Source organism: Antedon bifida, chromosome 4 (assembly GCF_963402885.1).
Source record: "Antedon bifida chromosome 4, ecAntBifi1.1, whole genome shotgun sequence".
NCBI lineage: Eukaryota > Metazoa > Echinodermata > Crinoidea > Comatulida > Antedonidae > Antedon > Antedon bifida.
Genome location: NC_136229.1, coordinates 12,906,768 through 12,932,669, shown reverse-complemented (window position 1 = coordinate 12,932,669; position 25,902 = coordinate 12,906,768). Strand labels below are relative to the sequence as shown.

At 35.2% G+C, this 25,902-nt stretch overlaps 3 protein-coding genes across 3 annotated transcripts; 2 read left to right on the top strand and 1 right to left on the bottom strand.

Moving 5' to 3' along the window:
• Positions 1 to 1,033: 1,033 nt before the first annotated feature.
• Positions 1,034 to 3,631, bottom strand: LOC144839192 (uncharacterized). Its single transcript, XM_078694505.1, has one exon. The coding sequence runs from the start codon at positions 3,629 to 3,631 to the stop codon at positions 1,034 to 1,036; it is 2,598 nt and encodes an 865-aa protein (XP_078550631.1).
• An 8,672-nt stretch (positions 3,632 to 12,303) lies between these two features.
• LOC144839191 (fibrocystin-L-like) lies at positions 12,304 to 12,835 on the top strand. The gene is made up of 2 exons (XM_078694504.1): positions 12,304 to 12,364; positions 12,456 to 12,835. The coding sequence occupies exons 1-2, from the start codon at positions 12,304 to 12,306 to the stop codon at positions 12,749 to 12,751; spliced, it is 357 nt and encodes a 118-aa protein (XP_078550630.1). The 3' UTR covers positions 12,752 to 12,835.
• A 5,671-nt stretch (positions 12,836 to 18,506) lies between these two features.
• On the top strand, positions 18,507 to 20,677 carry LOC144839190 (fibrocystin-like). The gene is made up of 4 exons (XM_078694503.1): positions 18,507 to 18,534; positions 19,249 to 19,319; positions 20,062 to 20,236; positions 20,556 to 20,677. The coding sequence occupies exons 1-4, from the start codon at positions 18,507 to 18,509 to the stop codon at positions 20,675 to 20,677; spliced, it is 396 nt and encodes a 131-aa protein (XP_078550629.1).
• The last annotated feature ends 5,225 nt before the right edge of the window (positions 20,678 to 25,902 follow it).

Genomic DNA, 25,902 nt, shown 5'->3' with positions numbered 1-25,902 from the left:
AATTTGTTTGAACTTTATTTTATAAACTCAAAAACACTCAGTCCTCCCGAGATCAACATGCATTATCTCCTTATTTTCAAAATATTGCTGCATAATAAACGACCAGTCTTAATGTCATTTTTTCAATAGTTTTTGTGACTCTAATAATAACCTCCCCCATGGGTTACTAGTAGTAGTAGTGTGTTATTATTATAGATTGACTTATAAGTTGGGTTACTACTAGAAGCGGGGTTACTATTAGAGTGTGGGTTACTATTAGAATTGACGGTACATGGTATAATACAAGCTGATCAATTTGGAAATGTTCACAATATTAAAGTGTAATTTATTAAGTTATTCAGTGATTAAATATTTCAAAGTATTTCAGCTAGAATGTCAATGTTTCTAATTTATTTTTCTTTACATTATGATCATTTATTTATACATAAAAATCATCACATATAAGACAAGAACAATTGTCCTGCAATTGATCCTGCTGGAGATAGATTTCATACATGTTAAAAACGTCAAATGTTTTTAAAAAAATTACCGGTATGAATATGAAAATATGAAGCACAATTAATTAATTTAATTTTTTTTTAATTTAATCGGTATAAAAAGACTCAAAATACAACTCATAGTTGAAATGAAGAGCTTACAAATGAAAATGATAATTCACATAAAACAAAATTAAACGAAGAAAAAACACATTAAGGCCTATGATACAGTAATAATTACTGTATAATTCATTAAACTTAAAATTACTATAAAAATTGCTTAAAGATCAAAAGATAAGATTAATAATTACAAATTCTTAAATATTTACAATTTTAAAAAATAGAGACTAATATTATTAATCACATTATTTTTATACACCAATAATATATATGTATAATTCATTTAAACTAAAAAATTACTATAAAAATTGCACAAAGATCAAATTCAAAGGATGATATTAATAATTACAAATTCATATATATTTACAAATTTAAAAAATTGAATCTTAATCACATTCATACTCTCCGAAATGTCTTTAAAGGTTAATTGTCCAAATCTATTCATTATTTAAGAGTCCAATAACACTTGGAATTGTTGAGGCAGCAAGTCTTTTAGTCCGACATCGTGGCACATCGAACTTATTAACTTTACGCAAACACCTTGTCGGCTTTTCTTTTTCAGGGATCCATTCCTTAAAACGATCCGACTTTAGCAGCCCCTTTCCAAAGTTATAAAGAAGAACCTGACGTCTATGCTGCAATGTCTTTAACTTGAGGGTTTCAAGTGATTTTGCGTAACTAACATAGTTTTGATATCCAATAATAAGTTTTACAACACGCTTTTGGATGAATTCAAGTTGATCACTCTGTTTATTGGTGATCGAGCTATGCCAAAGAGGACTGGCATACTCAAGTAAAGGACGAATGTATGTTGTAAAAGTGAAAACCAGGTCATCCTTTGGGGCTCCAAAACGCTTCAGAATGTATAGCATATATAGACGACGTGATGCCCTGGAAACGACTTCTTTAATCTGCATGTCCCACTTGAGGTCACTTTGCAGATGCACTCCAAGAAGTTTCACACTCTGGGATTCTTCGAGTATAACACCATCCATTTGTAACGGCTCAAATTGGGGAACATTACGCAAAAAATGAACACGCATCACTTGAAACTTTACAGGATTTGGTGTTGCATCATTCTCCACACACCAACTGGAAAGAGCATCAAGGTTACTTTGAATCGAACTATCTTCAGGTCTCTGTACTGAAATCACCTCACCAATCGTCAGGTCATCAACAAACTTCCATCTATCAGGTACATTGTTGAGCAAATCATTAACCATGATAGTAAATAGGATTGGGCCTAATTTAGTACCCTGAGGCACTCCGCACGAAATTGGTTCTGGCGCTGAGACTGAACCGCCCAACCGCACACACTGATTTCTTTGCGAGAGGAAGCTACACACCGTTGGAATGAGAGAGGGCATGATATTAAGACCAATTAATTTGTCAATCAGAATTGAATGGTTGACCCGGTCAAAGGCTTTACTAAAGTCTATGGCACAAATAGTACCATACATTCCTGAGCTATCTAATCCTGACAGAAGCCTATTACAGAGTTGTACAAGGTAATGAGTCGGTGATGAACCCTTCGCATTTCCAAACTGTTGGGAATCCATAAGAGGTCTGAAATCAGTAGCTATCCAATCAGAAAGGAAGCTCTCAAAAATTCTACCAAAAACAGGCGTGATGGATATAGGCCTATGTTCATCAGGTGTAGAAGCCTTTGGCTTTTTGGGTACAGGAGTAATGATGGCATTCTTCCAGATAGATGGGAAATTATTATCCTTGAGGCAACAATTCAATATTTTAGCGAGAGGTTGGGCAAGCTCTAAGGCAAATTCCTTAATTAAACGGAGAGGTATATCACGAGGATGCCTTGATTTATTCACATTAATGCCCTTTAATATTTTAAAAACTTGCCCAGGAAAAATAACAGGGGGCTTAACAGAAGGAAGAAAGGCAGGTAAATTTTGCAAATCTAATGCAGGTAAAAAAGAACAAATCCTAGCAAAATGTTTGTTGACAACATTTACAACAACATCAGGGTCACAACCAGGTTCAAGAAGTGCAGATTGCGGTTTTGATTTTCCAGCAATCCTCTGCACTTTCTTGTGCCACTTCTGGGGCTCAATTTTCCTAAGAGAAGATATAGATTCTTTATAGAAATTTGATTTTGCCAATCTTACTTCAGAACGAACAAGCCTTCTAAAATGACGGTATCTTGATTGGTTACCCTTTCGATAAGCACGATGTCTTTTCTCAATCATTTTTTTAATACTTTGATTAAACCAAGGTTTATCATTGTCTCTGACACGAATAACAACTGAAGGAAAGGACTTTTCGTAGGTTTCCTTAAGCACACTTTCAAATTTGGCAGCTAAATATTCAGAACTGTCATCCTCATGAACCATATCATCCCAGTCAATCCCAGTAATAACTTGGCCAAATGCACGCATGGACGAGTCTTTCAAGGGACGGCGTACTAGCAACCTTCTCTTTACCGGTTTCTTTTGAATAAAATTAGGTTTTAAAAGAATGGAGGCATGGTCACTGCGACCCAGGGGGGAGAGTTTTAAAGGGGATTGGTAAAGATCTGAGATGTTTGTTAGAATTTTATCAAGACATGCATCATCGCGAGTGGGAAAATCTACTACTTGTTCTAATGATGTTTGATAAAGTAGGGGGTCAATATCGTAGTCATTAAAGTCACCCATAATAATGAAAGCAGCATTATCCCTTACACTACGAAAATAGTCAATTCTTGAGCACAAGAACTCTGTAAGCTGTTGATTCCGATTACAGTTAGGTGGGTAATAGACGACAATAGTGACGATTGAGAAAGAGAGGTTAATTTTAACATCAACGCATAGGCATTCAAGATCAATAGGACATGCATCATCAACTTCGTAATCATATACTTCATTAATATATAGAACAACACCACCGCCAACGCGATTACTTCTATCATTCCGAATGCATGAGAAACCCTTAACTGCCGAACACTCGGAAGAAAAATCAGAATGAAACCACGATTCTGTTATACCAGCAATATCAATGTTACTGTTTGCTAAAACTAACTCAAATTCATTCATCTTATTACATAACGAGCGCGCATTACACAGAAAAACACTAGGGTAAATGTTAGACCTACTAAGTTTAGCTTTACACAAAATTGGAACAAGAATGCTAGGCCCTCTCTCACCATTAATATTATAATTATCTACTCTTCTTCCGATCTGGACAAGTATTTGCTTCCGCATATTCCGACCAGCACGGCGCCCTCTTTTACGCTTGAAAGCGGATACATTAGTTCTTGAAAAATTAAAATTCAAACCCATAATAATCGGAAATAAAGAACAATTAAGAATAAAACAATGTATCAAAAACTAAGGGGAATTAGTCAAGAGAAGAAAACCACGAACAGAATATAAAACTGCGATAGAAGAGGCCTTCAACAAAAATTCAAGACAAGCAGTGTACAAGTCTGAAGCTGGTTATCCCCTGTGTGAATAGAGACAATTATCACTAACAAATTAGGTACCAGGCCTAGCAAAAACACTTAAAAAAAACACTAAAAAAGACTGGAATTACACAAAACAACAAACTGACCTGACTCAATACACAAGACTTTAGAAATATAAGACAACATTTAAACAATTATATAAGCAAAAACCGAAATTGAGACAATTTACAATCAGTGAGCGGCAGACAGCTAGACCAGCGCCACTACAGATGTTAGTGTAGTATGTTCCTTAATAAAATTCTTAAAATTAATACTAGTGTAACAGACTGAAATTAGGAACTATCCAGTGTATGTTAGATTCAATTAATAGTATTCCTAACACAGTACATTACTGTAGCAGCTTTGAGCGAGTAGCCAGATTTCTAATTCTTACATGATTGTACAGTAGAACAAATCATCAATAAAATAATCCAATACTTTTACTGGATTTGGACATCAGATGAATCTAAAGATGTTAAAAACCACATGGACAATTGTTATTTAAATATTTTCAACGTCATGACAATACAAATTACATATTTAGAATATGACATCAACTAAGAACAATATAGCCATAGAAAATGAGAAAAACTGCAACCAGCTGCCCAAGAACATTTACTCCATCAACACATCAGACACTAGGCCTATATGAAAAGGAAAAAGACATTATTAATGTTAACACAACGAGTACCAGACAACATAACTCTTTTGGGATCATTTCAGCCACCAGTTATTGCGGCCATCAGTTACGCCAGTACATTTTTTTTTTTTTTTTATTTTACATGTGCCAATAAGTATGTGTGATTTTTATAAATAAAGTTGTTTTGTTTCCGTTTTGGTTTTATTCTGCAATTTGTGTTTTTTAAATGTTGGAAATTAGTTTATTTATTATTAGTTACCATTACCAATATTAATAATTAATATTCATTTTATCGATAACAGGATTATGGTTTCTGTATCAAGTTATAAACTCCGAGTGCATAAGAAATGAAGAAGTACAATTAAAAAAACGGGAAATATTGTGTTTATGAGATGAGCCTTGTTGTTTTGGGTATCATGTATAATAATGATATGCAGAAATAAGAAAAGACGTAAAAAAAAGAAATATACGATTAATTATTATAATTAATCATTAAAACTAGATGTTAGATTAGTAAAATTTGTTTTGTATTAAGACACATTGATTAGTATTTATCGGCTGTTTAATAATTAATTAATATTTACTATATTCATAAAAACATTGCGCGGCTGATACTTGACTAGATACTAAACTAGTTTAATGGCCATTTAGTTCTGTGTTTATTTATGGCTATTTGGAGGCCTCCTTTTGTTTGGTGCGCATACAAAAGTGGGCCCGATCATCCGTTTAACAGTGGTGGCGCCAGTGGGGGGGGGGGGGGGGGCGCTACGGGGGCTCTAGCCCCCTCGTCGGGGAGCCTAGCCCCCCCGTCGGGGAACACGGGTACTTTTTGTCGGGGAATATAATATACAGTAAAAAACGTTCGCGTTCACTTCATATAGCTTCAGCGCCTAGAAAACCACGACGTTCCATTGACCGTGAGAGTACGTCAGAGGGCTAATATCCACTTTTATGCATTCATTATTGCCAGCGATCTAACTTACTACTAAACATTAGCTAGGTACGCACTTGTCTGGCGGTATCCCTTTGTACGAATCGTTCAACGTTGGGTCGAGACGCGTGATATCATGTTTCATCCAGGGACCAAAATGTGTACTGTAGTTATTTTCCAGGCGAAGTTTACCGACGGTTACGTCGTGTACTGCGTCGACGTACGCTACACTACAGCAAAAACGAATTATGTTAAATTGTTCGTATGTTCACCAATTTTTTAATTTACAAGTAACCTTCTGTACCGTGGGGCACCTAAAATAAATTTTTCATCCATTACTAAACAAAAAAACATGCCCTTTTCGCTTAGCCAACATCTTATTATAGCTAAGTTATTACATTTTTCAATATCCTGTATGTCATGAATTTCTCACCACTCGCGGAAGTAGTCCAGATGGTACGCACGCATACACCTGGGAGGAATAAACTTATTTCCCCGACTGAAAAAGGTCTACGCTTGCGTTTTTTAAGCCTCTAGGCCTGATGTTTCCAAAGTATAAAATGAAATTGCAACCTGCAGCTCTAGTTTTAAACATTTTTTTAGCTCAGCCCCAACAATAAAGCTGGTCATATTTCGAAGAACAAGAAGTACATTTTCCGGGACCTAACATCTCTATTTTTCAAACATTTCTTAGCTCAGTCACAACCATGATAGGGACTTATATATTTTGTTTCATGTTTTGAAGTATAATAAGTCCAATTTCCGGGACCTCCAACTCTATTTTTCTAAATTTTCTTTGAACTTTTATTTTTTAAATTGAAAAATATGGATTGAAACAGTCATCGCGCATCGTTTTTTTGCACGCAGTATTTTATTTATGCATTATAAAAAATGGAAAAAATGGCTACCCTAAATCTGATTAAAAAGACCTCAAATGACGCTAGAACGCGTTGCTTCCGGGGGCTTCGCCCCCTGGACCCCCAGCCGTTTAACACCCATACGCGAATCCTGGGCGAATATCTACTAGGCCTATTCTAGGCCTACCTAGCTAGGCTTAGGCTAGGGCCTAGCCTAAGAAAAATAAGCTAAATAGGCCTAAGCTAGGCCCCTAGGCTAGTTATTTAATTTTGGCCCTAATTAATAGCGATATACAGTACTATGCGGCGACTATAATTGGCTAAGGCCTAACCTTTTAGCTTAGCTGACTAGGCCTATGCAACTAGTTTTTAAAATTGGTACCAACTCACCTCACGCCCAGCCAGGCGGCAAAGGCCGCATCACTTAGACCTAGGCTAGGCCTTCTAGGCCTAGAATAGAAGACACCGACAACAAATTAAAAGACATGCCTCTAGGACCTAAAATTATTTATAAATTTTGTGAAACAGAATTTAACCATTTAATTATTTTGTTTTATATAAATTGTAGCCTTAAGGATTGACAGAAAATAAACTTAGATAGGGGTCAATCGGTTGATTTTACTTCCCTCTTTTTAGTGTAAAATGGCCTTAAGGGTAATATAATAAATTCCCCTTAGCACAGCGATTGTGGTATGAAAACGTTAAGGGGAAAGACAAAAAGGGTTATATCTGCCATTTTACCTACAAAATAAAAAAAAAGTTTGTATCGTAATTGGAATCATTAACATATATGTTGAAACGCAAAAAAGAATATATTTAGCCGATATTTTGGTTTAAAACGGTTGGAATACCATCTTTCCCACTACACCTGTACAAACCATTTGCATAACAACGCCGACATACCACCAACGATGAGATATAAATTCTTTTCTAAACACGTAACGAAGAGAACTATAATTCCTTTTTTTCTGACATTCAATTGTTAGTCATTCGCGGCGGTCAACGCGCCACACTGTTGAATTTTGATGTTGTTAATCTTTTACATTATATTATCCTAAATTAACCTGACTCTCTAAATATCTCTCTTTCAAAATAAAAGAAAAGCATTTTATATTTATTTTAAAAAAAAAGAAATCCGTAGAGATTCGAACCCCAGCCAGTAGAGCTGAGAGAATTCAATCCAAACGATAGTTACTAGAGCACTACCCGTTATGCCACAATGTACACGAGTAATAAAAGGTGACAATAGTATAGTCTTATACGCGCTTCATATTACGTCATTCTAATCGTTACGTCATAAATTTGCATATTCATGACGTAATTTTGAGGAAACGAATCTAGTTTTAACCTTGCTATTAACCAGAGGGCCGGGTAGCTCAGTTGGTAGAGCGTCGTGGAACACGATTATCGTGGGTTCAAACCCCATGCCGGTCGGTGGAAAAGAGTTAAAGCTATGCGAGCTTCTGTGTTTGGGGTTCACAGATTTAAACGTCCCCCTTTCCACCACACATTATGAGGCAATAACATCAAAGCATCTGATGTGTGGTACCCCCAAGGCTGTGAGAGAGCCTTACCGTGCTAGAGGCAAGGGAGCACACCATCATTTTTTTTGGCTTCCCGCCTCTTTCCGATCTCGTAAATTTTATGTTTGGCGCCCTCAATTTTAAGAACACCTTAGTTATGTCAGAAAATTAGGAACAAATAAATAGAAATGTGTAAAGATGCCGATGCCTAGCCTGGCTAGTGTATTCTCTCTATTTATTTAAATACATATGCATTATTGTAATAAATAATTTCACAATTTTTTTTGAAATTGAATTATTAACTTTGAACAAACGAACATTATTCGAAACCATGTACTACATTTTACTGTGTTTGATCATGAATAAATGAAATGAATTAAGTGAATAATTGATCATGAAAAATCAAAACAACTGATACAATGAATTAAATGATGAACAACAGCAGCCATCCAACCAACCTATTGATTGCTACTCCTATACAAATATTGATCAGTTGGTATGCCGTGCGTTATTATGCAAATGAGTTGGTGCAGGTGTAGTGGGGAAGATGGTATTGTTATTCATTGCGGTCAACACGCCACACTGTTGAATGTTGATATTGTTGATTATTCAAATCTTGTAAGAAAAACTATTTCTCCGGGCGGGAACCTAGCAGATCCCCTCATTTAGTTTGAAAGAAATCTCGAAAAGAAATCCATCTGGAAAAGATCTACACACATGTTCTAGCTATTCCAAATCCATTATAAAAATAATACCATTTATAATGCAAATTGCGAATGTAAAAAAAAAACAGACGTTAAGGCGAAATCGCAAAATTATATTTGTTGACAAATGTTATGGACATTTTAATTCACGTTCATTCCCCTGATATAGTATAGTTTAAACTACACACTGTTCTAGCTATTCCAAATCCAGTATGAATTATAATACCATTTATAATGCGATGTAGGCCTAGGCCTAAATGGCGAATGTTAAAAAAACAGACGTTAAGGCGAAATAGTAAAATTATATTTGTTGACAAATTTTATTGAAATTTTAATTCACGACTGCTTTAATCTCACTCTTCCCTGATATAGTGTAGTCAAAACTACTATCACACATGTTCTAGCTATTCTAAATCCACTAAAAAATAATAATACCATTTATAATTTGCAATGTAAATGGCGAATGTTAAAAAAACAGACGTTAAGGCGAAATAGTAAAAAGAGCTGTCCCCAATTAAACGAGGGGTTCTACTATAATATAAATGTAGGCCTACACTATAATAGCTTATGAGAAGAAAAATTTACTAGACAAATGTTATAATGGAAAAGAAAAATACTAGTATCAAGTTTTTTTTTAAAAATAACTTAGGCGCACTTTTAGTAAAAAAAATGTTGTAAATGTATAGTAGAACCATAGGCATCATATTTTGAAAGATAACAAATGTCCAAATCATCTAAAATTCTAGTAAATTACCCAATTTTTTTACTAAAGATAAATAAATACATATAGAATTATTGTACCAAATTTGAACAAAATTGAAGTTGGTTAAGTATTTTTCCACGATGGTTTTTGAATGATGTTTTTACAGTTTTATTTTATCCAAATAATACTAATTAATTTCTATCACTAATAAAAATCTAACTTTTCGATATACTGTATTACAATTTTGGAATTAAATACTCTTTTATGAGTGGAACACACTTATGCTATTAAATATTAAAATGTAATGTAATTATTAGTCATTAATTAGATATTACTTAACTTTTTTTCCCCGTTATTTGAAACCTACGCGAAATAATAAGAGAGGACGCTGTTTTACTGGTAATAGATATGGTTATTATGTGTTGCATTCTTCCGCTCGAGTATTCTTTAACCCCACAGACTACATCGCCCAGATAAATAGCGAGATCCTAAATATTTTTGTATTCTAATATACTATAGGAAAGATGATTCCATTTTGCTAAAGGAACCTTTAGAAATACAATAGCTTTATTTATTTGCAGTTTATTTCAACAAGAAACGGGAACTAAATATCTAAATAAATAAAGTATAGACATAATGAATTAAATTAATAAGTACTTTTAGTACGAGAAAATGTATTAACAATGGGCAAAATGTGTAGCATTGATGCCATAAAAAATAAATTGACGAGTATCGGTAAATATGTAGGCTTAGCTCGTGGTTCAGTGTGTAGCGGAGGAAATTCACTTTAGCTGCGTATCCTTATTACCACAACGCGAGAGAAATTGGCCTAACGGGTAGGCCTAGGACTTGTAGTGTGGGGGCCTAGAAAGTCAAGCAGAGTGCCTCGGCCAACCTACGTTCCCCTAGTAGGTAGAATGTTAATTTAGACCAGGCCATTTTTAAATAGGGCTGTATAGCGGAAATAGTTCTGGTGGTTCTACTTATATTTATTTGTATTAAAATAATGATTTACCAAATCCTATACTTATACTACCTTAACAGAAAAATTAGTAATAAACTAATAATTACTTCTACGGGAAAATATTTTATATCGACGGGGCAAAAAATATCTGCATTCTTAAACAATAAGTTGACGAGTCTCTAAAAGTGTGGGTCCAGGCCTAGGCCTATTTAAGTGTTTTTTTGCACGAACCTCCTGCGGGGAAGTTTGATTTCGGCCTAGCCTAGGCCTAGGCCTATTCGTTGTATTGTATTGTATAGCAATACACTTTTTATACTTAGCTAGGCCTAGGCCCCTTTTTATTGGAATGTGGAAGGATGTCTTCGTATCAAATTAGCTTTGGATACAAATTGTTTTTTTAAGGTAAAGTGGTTGCAACAATAGAATAGGCCTAGGCTAGGCCTAGGCCTAATCATAATAATAGGCCTAGGCCTAGTATTAGCTCTAGGCCTACTAGGCCTATAGTCTATTATAGCTCTAGCCTAGGCCTAGTTAGGCTAGCTAGGCCTATATGACAGATCTGTTTTCTTCTTCTTTCTTTTATGGGAATGGGTTAGGCCTATAAGGCCTAGCTAGGCTAGTATTATTACTATAAAGGCTATATCGTTAGTCTAGTATCAAGCTAGCCTAGGCCGAAGACCCTATATTCAATTAGGCCTAGCTTAGATATCAATTGGTTTTTCTGTAGACAGCTTTCATTCTAAAAACTAGGAAATGTAATTTTGGTTTAAGGTTTATTTTTTTTTAGGCCCAGCAGGCTATAGCCTACATGCTGGAACCTATCATCCTAGTATTGGCCTAGCCTATATACCAATACCTAATAAACACAGTACAATCTATCCGCATGTCCTATATTAAACACCAAACCAAAGACTATTCAGGGTTATATGTAACAAATACGATGTAAATAGGCCTATATGCTTTTTATAAATCAACTTCAGTTCCAAAAAGTCAATATTTATATAGTTAAAAACAAGGAATATTTAAATAACGCTAACTGTTACGCCGTACACATCTTTTGATCGATTCAATAAGCAATATTTTATAATTCGAGATCTGTGCTGACTTGTCTGTGTTCTTGGGTGATTCTTCAGACAAGACATAAAGTTGTTGGTCACTGTCTGTACGACCTAATAATTAATAATTAATTAAAAAATTAGTAGAATTGTTATTGTTTCTTCAGAAGAAAAAAATCTCAAAATGACCAACAGAAGACGACTGGATATGTGTTTTGAAGCATCGCATATTAGAAGACAAGACCCAGATGGACATTTACTGTATTCTATTTGAAGGAAAAGGTAATCTTATAATAGGCTTACTAATATTTTATGCAGTGTAGTGAAATTCAGGAATCACTGCATCAGTGGAAAATTCAGAATGTTAACACCAGACCATGATTTACTGGCTAATTGTTAAAAAGTGATATATTGTGATATATGCAGTAGTTATTTGAAAAAAACCATAAATCATTAATTAAAAATACTGTTGCAGCCAATGGCGCAATTGCAGATAATTCTTCTTTTTATAAAAAAAAGTGCAAAAAAGAATTATAAGGCTTCCATTTCAGCAGGGCTTGATTTTTGTTTTTGTTGTGACTAGCCCACTGGGCAAGATAACTTAACTTAATTATATTAAGCCTATAGTTTAAGTAAATGCTAAATTAAATTATAAATAAACAACTATAAAATAAAATTATTTTTAATTTACACTAAAATATGTTTTAATGTTAATAATAAATTAAGTACAAAGTACTGTAAAATATTTCATCCCAATTGTTAATTAACTTAATCAACGGGTAAGTATAATGTTCCCTTAGGTTGCTTTCTTGGATATTGGAGAAGTTACTGTAGAAGGTCCAGCGGTTGTATACATTTCATAATGGCTTCAGTCCTGCTATCGGGATGTTTGGTACTTCAGGACTAACAATTCAGGATAATGTAATTCACCACACAGTTGGAGCAGGTAAGCAATGCCAAAATACTTCTCTTTCCCTTATATAGTAACTTACATTTTAGATTAATCTGCTGTTCTGTCTTTCCTGGTACATATCAAGACCGCTACAATGCTGAGGATATATCGTGGCCAGCAGGTATTGAAATTGAGAGCTCCAGAGATGTCATCCTACAAGACAACACTGTGGTAGGCTCTGAGATGGTGCTGTACCATGTCAGTGGGGAGATTGTGACGTTGAAAGTCAATGGAGCAACAACGAAGGCCATACTTCTTTGCACGGTGTTCATGACGAGGGATGGTCAGAGAGACTGCACACAGATTGCCAATTTCTTCATCTGGAAGAATTGGGATTATGGAGTCTTTTTCCAAATTTCGAGTTCCGTTGTAAATGACTGATCTTGTTCTTGCTGACAACAACATCGGGGTGATGCCATTTGTCATTGAGCCATCTTCTCTTAGTCATGAAGCTGTTGATAAGTATGTGTGAGAATGGACGTTTATAATTGGTACAAGCCTGTTCTTTGATTGCGATGAGTTACAGGTAGGTTCAGTAAGATTTAACATTAAATAGCATGTTACAAACCGAATACTGTATATATTATGTAATTATGATGAATTAGATTAGATAATGTATAAATGTAAAAATCATTTTGCATTCTGTCAAATAAAATCAATGTATAGATATTATACAGTATATGCATACTTGACTTTCACTCGAAAGGAAATTTGTCAAAGGACTTTCTTACTCTTCTACCTCCTTTTTCTTAACGTGTACTGATAATGCCATTCCATTGTGTAATCAGTTACGTAATTTATAAATTCTGATTAAAATATTACATTTTTCCATTAACATTTTCATGTAAATATTTCAGAATCAACCGGAGAATGCAGGTCAATGTGCAAAACAGCGTGCACCTCGTCCAGAGAACGGAAATGCTGGATTCGTGTGGGCAAATTTTATGTAATGGTGCTCAATTTTTTCAATTAATTTCATGGTATACATAATTACCCAGCTATTGCTGGAAGCACAAGATTGCAAGGTATGTAAAAGCATGACATAATCTGGTCCTTACTTGGACAAACCTATAGTCCTTACTTCGACAAACCAACAACTGCCATTGTTTGAGTTCTATTGCAGGAAACGCATACTCATACTGTTTACACATGAAGCTGAATGCTTATAGGTACAAAGAAGGTAACAGTCAGAGACAAGAACAGGGTTTACATACATATACCTAATTTAGGGTAAGTACTAATAGTATTTATCCTATATATCTACGGACCACTTGCATTTATCCAAGTTACGTTATTGTAAATCATTGTGTATCTTTACTTGCTAATTGCATTATTTTCATCAACCTAGTACACTTACTGTACCTACAATACTTTTCATTTAATCTTAACACTACAGTAAAGTTAAAAAGACCCCCTTCCCTACGTTTTTTAGATCTAATTTAAGGTCACAAACTACAATTAATGTAAAAATAAATATTATATGGTAACTTTTTTGTCTTTAAATGGTTAAAAATGTGAAAAATAAGTTGATTCTAGTAATTTTAGCGGCCCGCTATAAATCCCAAAATGCATTGCGTGCGGATTGATATTTTTGTTTTTCTTCTGTAATTCACCCACTTTTTGATTGATCGTGAGGCCAAAACAAATGGAAGACTCATAAATTTTCACCGAAAATACCAGGTTTTCCCCATTTTGTATCAACGGTGTCTGGCAAATATAGAAAGACAATTATTGCAGCAACTATACAACGTCAGGCTAGGTATATAACTAGCATACGATATTCGTACGTTACCGATGTTTACCGGCTAGGCCTACAAAACTCAGCCTAGCTAGGCTAGACTGCCCACGAGAGGTCATTCGCCGCGAGCTACATAGGTAGTGCATTGTTTCTCACTTTTTATCATAATTTACCATAAAACGTACATTTTAGACAAGGAGTGACCTTGTTTAATGTTTTTAAAGTAATATATATGTATTATTTTTACAAAACGTCACAAATTGAAGGGAAAGGGTCTTTAATCCTTCTGAGTGCGTGGAGATGGATTGTGATGCATTTAAGAATGCAATGATCAGAGACGAAGATGGTGGAATTCTAGTAGGATCACGGCCTGGTTATGTTATTCCTGATTCTGCATACGAGTGGGATAGAGATCCGAGACGTTGACTTAGAATTATAGGATTATAGAATTGCAAACATGATGGTTACAGACATCAATGGTAGTAAAATCTTTTATCTAATCTGCTCTTTTCATTAAGGTATCATTGGTACAGAAGACTGCATATGGCATGAATCTTGGCAGGCTTTTGAATGCTATGACTACGATTACGCTATGTTGATTATTGAAAGTCTTGATCCTGACACAAGAATTACGACGTCTTCACCAATCGTCATTACATGTGTTCCAGAAGATCCAAATAGACCAGACGATCAGTTCATGACTCCAGCATTTATGGCGAGAACTATTTTGATCGCGATTGGCAGACTCTTTGGATACTTATACGTGGTAGTGACCCAATTGACATCATCACTACACCGGTTATAATGGTTGACGTTGGTGTGGCTTCTGTTGATGTTGATGACTTCTATGAAGAAGATCTTGTTAACAATCTTGCCAGTTTGGTATATATAATACAGTAAGTAAATAGCTTTCTTTAACCATATTAAAGTATCACATAATCTATCCAGATTTCTTCTTTTTTCAGTTTTATACGTTTAGAAATGAGTTGAATTTTATTTCATTGCCTATTCTTTTAATATCTAAACAATAATTAATATTTCTTCCTTACAGGCAATTCAACCCTAGAACATGATGAGTTAGTTAACCTTCAAGCAGAAATTGTTAATGCAGCACAAACCGGTACTTTGTACGAGAGTCTTGAAGTTGAGGTTATTAGCAATGACCGATCCTTCTCCCCCAGCCGCAGACCCAACAAGGGGTGTGAGAGCAACAAATACAACAGGAGGTCCAAGTACAGGCAATAAAACGTAAGTCACATTTAAGAAGTAATGATTTGAAGTAGAGTTTTAAACTGGCTTGTATCGTCTTTTCCAAAGTCTTAAATTGTATTCTCATGTGTGGCTTGTAACGAACATAACCATAATGCCTATATCATTACAAAACAACATAACTAATTGGTTCACAGGTATTCTGAGAAGCAAGCTGAAGAAGAGGCATCTAGTGACCCAGGAGTAGAAATCATCTATCAATTCTCAAGCACAATGAGTATACGTTTATAACGGCTGATGCTATTTGAGATTCAACCTTGCATCTCTATATTGGATACCAGTGTAGATTTAACACAATTCTTTCTAAACTCCAATATAGGCTATCAAGCTGTGGTAATACACCATAGGTTTGATACAAATATTCTACGAAAAAAAAGGAATTATTCAATGATTTTTACAGGGTGAAATTGTGCAAAATCTGGGACATTCTTCACATCCATGGAAAATGCCCAGGAGTATCTGATGCAGAGCTCGTCAGCAACAACACTGTAGATATAATCCATGGCTGGGCCAACTTCACTGATCTTGCCATTAATCTGTCAGGAAGTGGTTACTTCTTTAAATTCAGCATTGTTTATTCCAACTCATCCACGCTAGAAGGTATCAACTCAACAGAGTTTTCTGTCATTGAGGGTGTTTTCCACATATCAATCGCAGATCAACACTAAAAGTTGTTGAGAAATTTGATGTTCAGTTTAATCTAATTGAAGATTTTACAATGGATATTGCAGAACATCTGGATTCCAAGGTTGGTGATTTTTAAATTAGTTATAAGTCATTTTCAAATTGTCAATGCAGTTTTTCTCTCTAATTAACCATCCATCTTCTATTTAATACTGCATTATAATTCTAAAATCACCATCAATTGTAGACTAGTGTATCCAATCTAAGAGCAACTTCTTTTTGAAGATTACAGTCCATTTCAAATTTTCAATGCAGGTCTCCCTCTATTTAACCTACTACCTTCTATTAACACTTCCCCCTACCCCAATTTTAAAAGCATCTTCAATTGTAGACTATCGTATCCACTCTAAGAGCAACAAACGTTACTGTTACCATGAATAGGTATAATAAGTTCAATTTATCCACGGAGGCCCAGATCAACACAGGGTTGCTCTTCCCAGCTTCTCGAACTTCACTAAATTCTTATTGGATGCTACAGGGTGCAGGTCAAGTCGGCCCCAAACCGTCTCGGCCAAAGTCAAGTCGGCCCCACGTCAAGTCGGCCCCAAGTCAACTCGGCCTCAAGTCAACTCGGCCTCAAGTCAACTCGGCCTCACGTCAACTCGGCCAAAAACTAATCGGTCAACTCGGCCACAATAAAGTATGGAACGCAAAAAGTGCTTAATATTATTATGATTATTACTATCCACGCTTTAAAAAAAATGAAGAAATAAGAAAAATACTCATATAAAAAATGATCTCATTGCCGAATAGAAGTACCCGCGTGTTACAAAAACACGTGCAGGTACAGCATTTTAGTAAATCGAAGACGTAGGCCTACGTTCCACCATTTGGCCATAGAAAACATGGTCGTACATCGTTTTGGCGTGCCTCGTTTTTGTCCATGATTTGCGTTTTTAAAAAAGGGGAATCCCCCGGTCAGCGAAAACACGTAGCAGTTGTAGATATCGAAATAGCTAGCAAAGGCGCAGGGAGGCGCAGCTACGAATTGGTTTCAGATGTTGTCGCCTAATCAAATGGATATGCAGCACTGAAAAAAATCTACGCGTGATTCAACCATAGTTAACAATTATATTTTATACCTCAATGATTCAACCAAACAATCTAATTACTACACCTAATAGTTCATGTACTCGCATATCGGACATGATTGAATTTCGACGCACGAACGAACATACGCGCCGACGTACGTGCATCATCATTATTGGGCCTACAATGTGTTCCTATTTATTATCCAAATGTTCATTGTAATAAGTAATAATGATTGCTTATCATTCTTATTTTTGTTGCTAAATGTATCATTGTCTAAATATTAATATTCATTAAAAGTCAGAATTATTCATAGGTAAAAAAAATGTGAAGAAATATCAATCCCCTTCCTTTGCACTTTTTGCGTTCCATACTTTAATGGGGCCGAGTTGACCGATTATTTTTTGGCCGAGTTGACGTGAGGCCGAGTTGACTTGGGGCCGAGTTGACGTGGGGCCGAGTTGACTTGGGGCCGAGTTGACCTGGGGCCGACTTGACTTTGGCCGAGACGGTTTAGGGCCGACTTGGATCGAAATCATGCTACACACACAGATCCTCTCAATTTAAGATGCAGGCGAGCATGTTCATACATGCATACATACTGTACATTAATTAAACAAATATCCAGTCAAATGTGTGTACAACAGGGTCATTGTTTAGAAATTGAGCAACGCATTGCTTTTTCAACCTTTGACATCCATTGACAGTTTTCATTTGAGCACCCACAGCGCCTTAAACTTCTCACTAAAGCTTTTCTGGTAGCTACTTAAAATCTATCCGTTTTAAAAGCAGGTATTTTGAGTCTCTAAGATGAGGAGTGCCATAATCTGTCTTCATATACAAAATGAAGTTTGTAATTGTTAAATATACAGTATATGTTGACATAGTGTGGACACCTTCTTCATCTAGACTCCGATATCCCAGCTCAAAGAGCTCTATGCGAGGAAACAAACAATGAGAAAAGTTAAGAGACTAAGGGGACGACCCAAAATCACATCAAAATTATAGAAAATGAAAAAACAAAAATAAACAAGTCTATGCACACTTTGGACAATAATCGCTCTGATTGGGGAAGTCTTGTTAAGTGCGCTATGTCGCAAGATGTTCAGCGTTCGTGATAGTGATATGTTTGCGGTACAGAACGATCACAGCATGTTGATTGAAATGTGGAGAAAAACGCAACCGTTCTTTTCATATTGATTTCATCATGCAACAATATGTCAAATAATTTGACCATACACCTACCGTGTATACGTTTATGTACTGTATGTAAGTTTTTTTTTAATATTGTGAGTTATATTAAATATTTGTGTTTCTTTGTAGAGCACAATTTTCTAAAATAGAGAACATGGCACTGCCTGAGAAGGTACCTTAAGTTAAAATGTCAGACTATGCGAATGAATCTAAGTAAGAAGAATGCTAGCAGTGGATCTAATCAACTATTGTAAGTATTAAGCCTAAGAAATAAATATTTAGAATATTTATTCTTTGTGTTGAAGTATACAGTGCCAGTAACTACTGTTTATGTGTACACTAAACTGTTTGCCAGTCCAAACTTCTAGCATTCTCTTTATTTGCCTTCTTTCCTTCTTTGGAAACTTAAGATTATATAATCGTTGGGAAAACTAACATTATCAGCTCTATCACTCATTATTTCTGGTCATTAATGGTGATGATTTTTTTATTTTTAATTAATAAACAATTTATTGAATCATGGCAATGATTGTTATTAGATTGAGAGAAAATAATTATAAATAGACCACCATGGTTCCTTAGGCAGGATGCTTTACTCTCATTGCCTTATTCTTCGGATGAGATGTAAAGCCGTTGGTCCTGTGTACTTAACAGTGCACATTAAAGAACGTGGTACACTGTTTGAAAAAAAGTAGGGGATTGTCTCCCGGTGTGCTGATCTGGTAGGCGCTGCACTGCTGGCTGTCGAGGGTCCGTGGAGGGCCTAATCCGAATTTCCTCAGTTTCCAGTAAAGCTTGAGGACCAGAATAATACATTATAATAACACAGGTTGTGTTAAAATACTTCTATAAAGGAACATTCTTACATTGGAAATTGTTAGTTCTGTAATTGTAACTTTTTTTTCCCTGAGGTTTTTGTCTGGCACTTATTCATTCGATAGTGACACTTATTTATTTGTTTCAGATTTTTATGAGCCACATTATTCAGTTGCTTTTTTGGATATTGGAGAAGTTACTGTAGAAAGTCCATCGTTTGTACGTGAATATACATTTCATAATGGCTTCAGTCCTGCTATCGGGATGCAATTCAGGATAATGTAATTCACCACACAGTTGGAGCAGGTAAGCAATACCAAAATACTTCTCTTTTCCTTATATAGTAACTTACATTTTAGATTTTAGACAACAACATCGGGGTGATGCCATTTGTCATTGGGCCATCTTCTCTTAGTCATGAAGCTGTTGATAAGTATGTGTGAGAATGTAGTCATCGTTTATAATTGGTACAAGCCTGTTCTTTGATTGCGATATAAGAATATAAACATTTGTAGCATGTTACAAACCGAATACTGTAATTAAGCAATTATGATGAATTAGATTAGATAATGTATAAATGTAAAAATCATAATGAATGGAACAATGTTAATGACGATGAAATAAAAGTGGGAAACCCAAAAAAGATATAAACATTTTCAATAAATATGAACATTTTTATTATTCATTTTAAAAGATTTTATTTCTGTTTTTCAAATGTTATTATTTTGTCAGTTTGGGGAACTATATTTTGCATTCTGTCAAATAAAATCAATGTATAGATATTATATATGCATACTTGACTTTCATAAGGAAATTTGTCAAAGGACTTTCTTACTCTTCTACCTTCTTTTTCTTAACGTGTACTGATAATGCCATTCCATTGTGTAATCAGTCACGTAATTTATAAATTCTGATTAAAATATTACATTTTCCCATTAACATTTTCATGTAAATATTTCAGAATCAACCGGAGAATGCAGGTCAAAGTGCAAAACAGTGTGCACCTTGTGGTCCAGACAATGGAAATGCTGGATACGTGAGGGCAAATTTCATGTCTGGTGATAATGGTGCTCCATTTTTTCCATTTCATGGTATACATAATTACCCAGCTATTGCTGGAAGCACAAGATTGCAAGGTATGTAAAAGCATGACATAATCTGGTCCTTACTTGGACAAACCTAGTCCTTACTTGGACAAACCAGTTGAGTTCTATTGCAGGAAACGCATACTCATACTGTTTACACATGAAGCTGAATGCTTATTTGGATAACATAAAATTGCCATTGTATCCAAGTTATCACCACTGTAATGTTGAGGTTGTCCCTTAGTACTGTTTTATCATAAAATATGTCTTTAATATCGGAATACATTTTTGGTGAAACTTACCAAATGAATATATTTCAACATACTTATTCATTTACAAATAAAGGTATTTTGCTCTTTCTTATCAATAGATGTCACATTCGCTCATTTTGATACTGCGTGTAAGAAAGATCATTACGCTACTATGACCAATCCATCAAATGATGATGGTATCCACCCAATGTCCGCTGTAGGTACTGTACAAAGAAGGTAACAGTCAGAGACAAGAACAGGGTTTACATACATATACAGTATTACTTATGCAGTGAGCTCGTACATAAACTTTTGTATTGATAAATGCGTTCCAGTTAAAAAAGTGAAAATCTACCCTAACAACAAGCCATGGATCACGAAAGGCGTTAAATTACTGTTGTGTGAGAAACGTAAAGCCTTTAAGATGGGCGACTCTAATCGTATGAAAATATTGACTAGAGAGATTAAATCTGAAATAATGAAACAGAAGAACATTTATAGGAAAACAGTTGAACATAACTTCAGGTCTAATAATATGAAACAAGTTTGGCAGGGAATGAAACTTATGAGTGGTTACACAAACGGTGGTAATACACCCACCTCGATTCCGAATGTTACTGTGCAATATGTTAATGAGTTAAATGAATTTTATAACCGTTTTAATGTTCATGATTTTAAAAAAGAAAGAGAGGCTCTATTTAGCTTGTGTCGGGTGACTGAAGATGATCCCAAATTTAGTATAAGCATTTCTGATGTACATAACGAATTCATGAAACTCAATTCATCGAAGGCTGCTGGGCCGGATAGAATCCCACCACGAGTACTTAAGGTCTGCTCTCCTCACCTTGATGGTATATTTACATTTATTTTCAATATGTGTCTTTCTTATCATGCGTTCCCGGATATTTGGAAACTTTCATGCATAATACCGGTACCTAAGAAACCTAAGATTAACAGCATGAATGATTTGAGACCCGTTGCACTCACGTCTGTCGCGATGAAAATATTGGAACGTATTATTTTAAAAATTATGCAACCTTATGCTGAAAAAGTGTTAGACCCGTTGCAATTTGCTTACCGATCACTCCGTAGTACCAGTGATGCGATTTATTTTAAATTACATAAATTGTATTCACATCTAGATAATGTAAAGAAAGGCCACTCGGCACGTATTATGTATTTTGATTTTCAATCTGCGTTTAATACCATACAACCCCATATCTTAGCAGACAAAATGTTGAATATGGAGTTTCCCCGTCCGATTGTTCGTTTAGTTTTAAATTTCATTTGTGATAGAAAACAATTTGTTAATATTAATGGTGTTAAGTCAGAAATCGTAACCTCTGACACCGGTGTTCCTCAGGGTACTGTCAACGCACCTAAATTATATTCCTTGTATACGGCGGATTACAGATCTTTAAATGATGAGCTTTGCCCCGTTGTTAAATTCGCTGATGACACTAGTACTATTGGTCTCATAGTTTCAAACAATGATGAAAATTATCGTAGCGAAATACAAAGATTTGTTAAATTTTGTGACGATAATTATCTCCAAATAAATGCATCAAAAACAAAGGAGATGATCATTGATTTTAGGACTAAACATAAATTTAATTTTCAACCAATCACTATCAAAGGTAAAGAAATTGAAATTGTTGACCAGTACAAGTATCTAGGAATTGTTTTCAATGATAAACTGAGTTGGGGAGACCATATAGACTTCATCAGCAAAAAATTAAGTCCCAGAATGTATTGTATGAGAACTTTATATAAATTTAACTCCTGTGATTTGATGTTACTTTCGTTCTATAGATCCGTTATATGTAGTGTTTGGACGTATTGCCTCTCCTGTTGGGCTGGTAATGTTACCGGAGGGAATAAAGGACGCCTTGAAACTTTCATCCGTCGGGCTGGTAAAATGATTGGTCTGGAACTGCCTTCCTTTACCGATGTGCACCTAGAACACCTCCAGAAAGATTTCGAACGCATTGAGTTGAATTGGATGCCTCTCATCCTCTCCACAAAGTGATAATAGACCAACTTAATCCAAGTGGTAGATTGAGGCTCCTCGGTGTGAAAACAAATCGATTTGCTAAATCCTTTATTCCCTCCGGTATCATCCAGTACAACAGGAAGTCAAGAAGATAATTTTATATTGTAATTTTTTAGATGTTTTTATATGAATGGTTTTATGCTATATTTGTTTTTATAGTGTTTTCTTTGTTAATATGACGAGCAATGAATTTCCTTTTTGAGGATCAATAAAAGTTATCTTATCTTATCTTATCTTATACATAATTTAGGGTAAGTACTAATAGTATTTATCCTATATATCTACGGACCACTTGCATTTATCCAAGTTACGTAAATGTAAATCATTGTGTATCCTTACTTGCTAGTTGCATTATTTTCATCAACCTAGTACACTTACCTACAATACTTTTTGTAATGTACCGATTTACAATACAAATAAGTGAGAGAGAGACAAGTTCTGTTATAGTTGAAAGCTAGCACTGAAGTGTTTATTCTTTATTCTACATCTACTATATATAATAACAATATCGGTAATGGGTAATTAATCTGTAAAGGTGGAATGTTTAGTGGTCTCAGCAGAGGGGTCTACTTTAGCCATTAGTGACCATTAAGTAGCCAGGGTTATATAGAAGTGGGTTAACGTAATATATATGGTAACAGGTGAAGGAAGTATAAATAATTGGTAGCAAGTAATATTAATCAAGTTCAATACATTACATTCCCTCCCTTCTATTATAAACAATTCTAAGCTATTTATTTATAATTGAATCAAAGCAGCACTGTACTAAGTTATGGTTTAATAACACTTTAAATGTATATGGTATAATGCACTGTATAAAGTAAAATATAAGATCAACATTTTAAATTGTCCAGTAATAATGTCCATAAAAGTTTCTATATTTCAGTTATTAAAAATGTCCATATCTTTCCGGCGGTTTTCTATCGCGAGTAAGGTATACTCTTCGCTGAGCAGTAATAGACTGTGCTTCGACAGTCGATTGTGATGTTTCCACTGTTAAGATTTGGATTAATGAGCATTGGAGGTAATTGTGGAGGATCATCTTTGTTTGTAAGCTGTTTATCCTGAGTTTGAACAGGCCTATAACGCTTCCTGATATGGTCGGCATGACGACGACAAACTCGTCCATCTTCTAGTTTTATCTTGAATGAGATGCGACCGGATTTTAATATTATTGTTCCGGGTAACCATTTCAGATTTTGTCCTCTAAAGTTCTTTATATACACCTACTCTCCTTCTACAAAAGTGCGTTCTTTGCATGACGATCATGGGCTAATTTCTGTTTTTCAAGTTGAGTGATAACACGATCTGCTTGATAAGGGTGTAAAAGATCAAAATGCGTTTTCAATTTTCGGCCATTCAGTAATTCTGCTGGTGTTTTGCCAGTTGTGCTATGAGGTGTATTTCTATATTTAAATAGGAATCTTGAATTGTTTCTTTTTAAAACTTTATTTGGTAATCAAGGTTAAAAAACAATAAAATATAATAAATAGAAAATAGAAAAACAATTGCACGGAAAAAACAGGCCTTGATTACAAGGAATGCCAAGAAAAGTTAAAAACTTATTTCCACTTGGGTCCTAAAAACAAGAAACTGATAACAAGAACATACAAATTACAACATAAGAATCTTGCGACTTTTGTTTCGATATATCCATCTTTCATACGTTTCATTGTTTCTTTAAATGTGCGTACAGCACGTTCCGCAAGACCATTCGATGATGGGTTATATGGGGCTGTTAAAGAATGTCTTATTCCATTTCGCTTTACGAATGTATGAAATTCATCACTGGTGAAACATGTTCCATTGTCGGATACTATTTTATCATAAATATAAGCCTGAGCTTATCCACTGTGGTATTTGTCGTTGAGGAATTTACCGGAATTACCTCAAGCCATTTTGAGTATGCATCGTATTAAAAACATTTTTCCAATAAATGGTCCAGCATAGTCGATATGTAATCGTGACCATGGTCTATTTGGCCAATTCCATGGGTGCAATGGTGCTTTAGGTGGTAAAGTTTGATTGGATTGGCATGTATCGCACTGCTTTGATATGTCTTTGTCCATATTAGGCCACCATAACGAATCCAGAGCAAAACTTTTCATTCTGACAATTCCAGTATGACCGTCATGTAGTGCTTGTAGCAACTGTTTTCTACCAGGCTGTGGAACAACAATTCTATTTCCCCACAAAATACATCCATCTTGTGTAGAGAGTTCTCTTTGTCAGATCCAATATGGTTGCAAGTTTTCAATTTTTGGATTAGTATTGGGCCAACCCTTTTCAATGTAGTAAAGAACTCGAAAAAGTGTTGGATCTTTAACCGTCCAACCTTTAATATCTGCTGTGGAAACTGGAGATTGGTTCATTGACTCCATCAATAGAACAGTTTCGGCAGGTTGTGGAATTGATTCTGGTTTTCCTGGCAATGGTAATCTGCTTAAGGCATCCGCATTGGCATGGGACTTTGTCAGTTTGAAGCTTAATGTATATTTGTATGTACCTAATTTCAGTGCCCAACGTTGGATTCTAGCTGATGCTTGGCTAGGCACAAGTCTGTCCTCATTAAGACCCAGCAATGGCTTATGGTCTGTTACCAATGTGAAATGTCTACCATAAATGTAAGACTGAAATCGCGTTACTCCGAAAACGCATGCCAAACCTTCTTTCTCAATTTGCGAATACTTTTTTTCCGCTTCTGCAAGTGTTCTAGATGCAAATGCGATTGGTCTTTCTGTACCGTCACTTTGTCGATGTGCTAACACAGCCCCACTTCCATATTGAGATGCATCACACGATAATATTATTTCCTTTTTTGGATCATAATGTGCAAGTACTCTGCAGGAAAGTAGCAATTCCTTTGATTTATCAAAAGTAGATTGTTCTAAATTTGTCCAGTTCCAAGCTTTATCCTTACGAAGTAAGGCATATAACAAAGCAATTAAGTGTGTTGGATAAGTTTGGTAAAAACTTCATAATAAGATAATAATCCCAAATAAGCTCTCGGTTCTGTCAAGTTTTGAGACGCTGGAGCATCTTTAATTGCTCTCACTTTGGCGTTTGTGGGATGCAATCCCTCTTTGTCGATCAGGTGTCCCAAATAACCAACAGATTTAACCATAAAAACACACTTACTCTTTTTTAGACGAAGTCCAGCATCTGCCAGTCGCTTTAGGACGGTTTCAAGAGTTTCGAAATGCTCAAAGTCATTTTTTCCTGTAATTAATATATCGTCCAGGTATACTGTAACACCTTTAATTCCTTGTAATAGTCCTTCCATGACACGCTGGAAAATCGCTGGTGCTGAAGAGACTCCAAACGGCAACCGTGTATATTGTAAAGTCCCTTTTGAGTGTTGATTACAACATATTTTCGAGAATCTTTATCCAAGAGTAATTGTTGGTACGCTT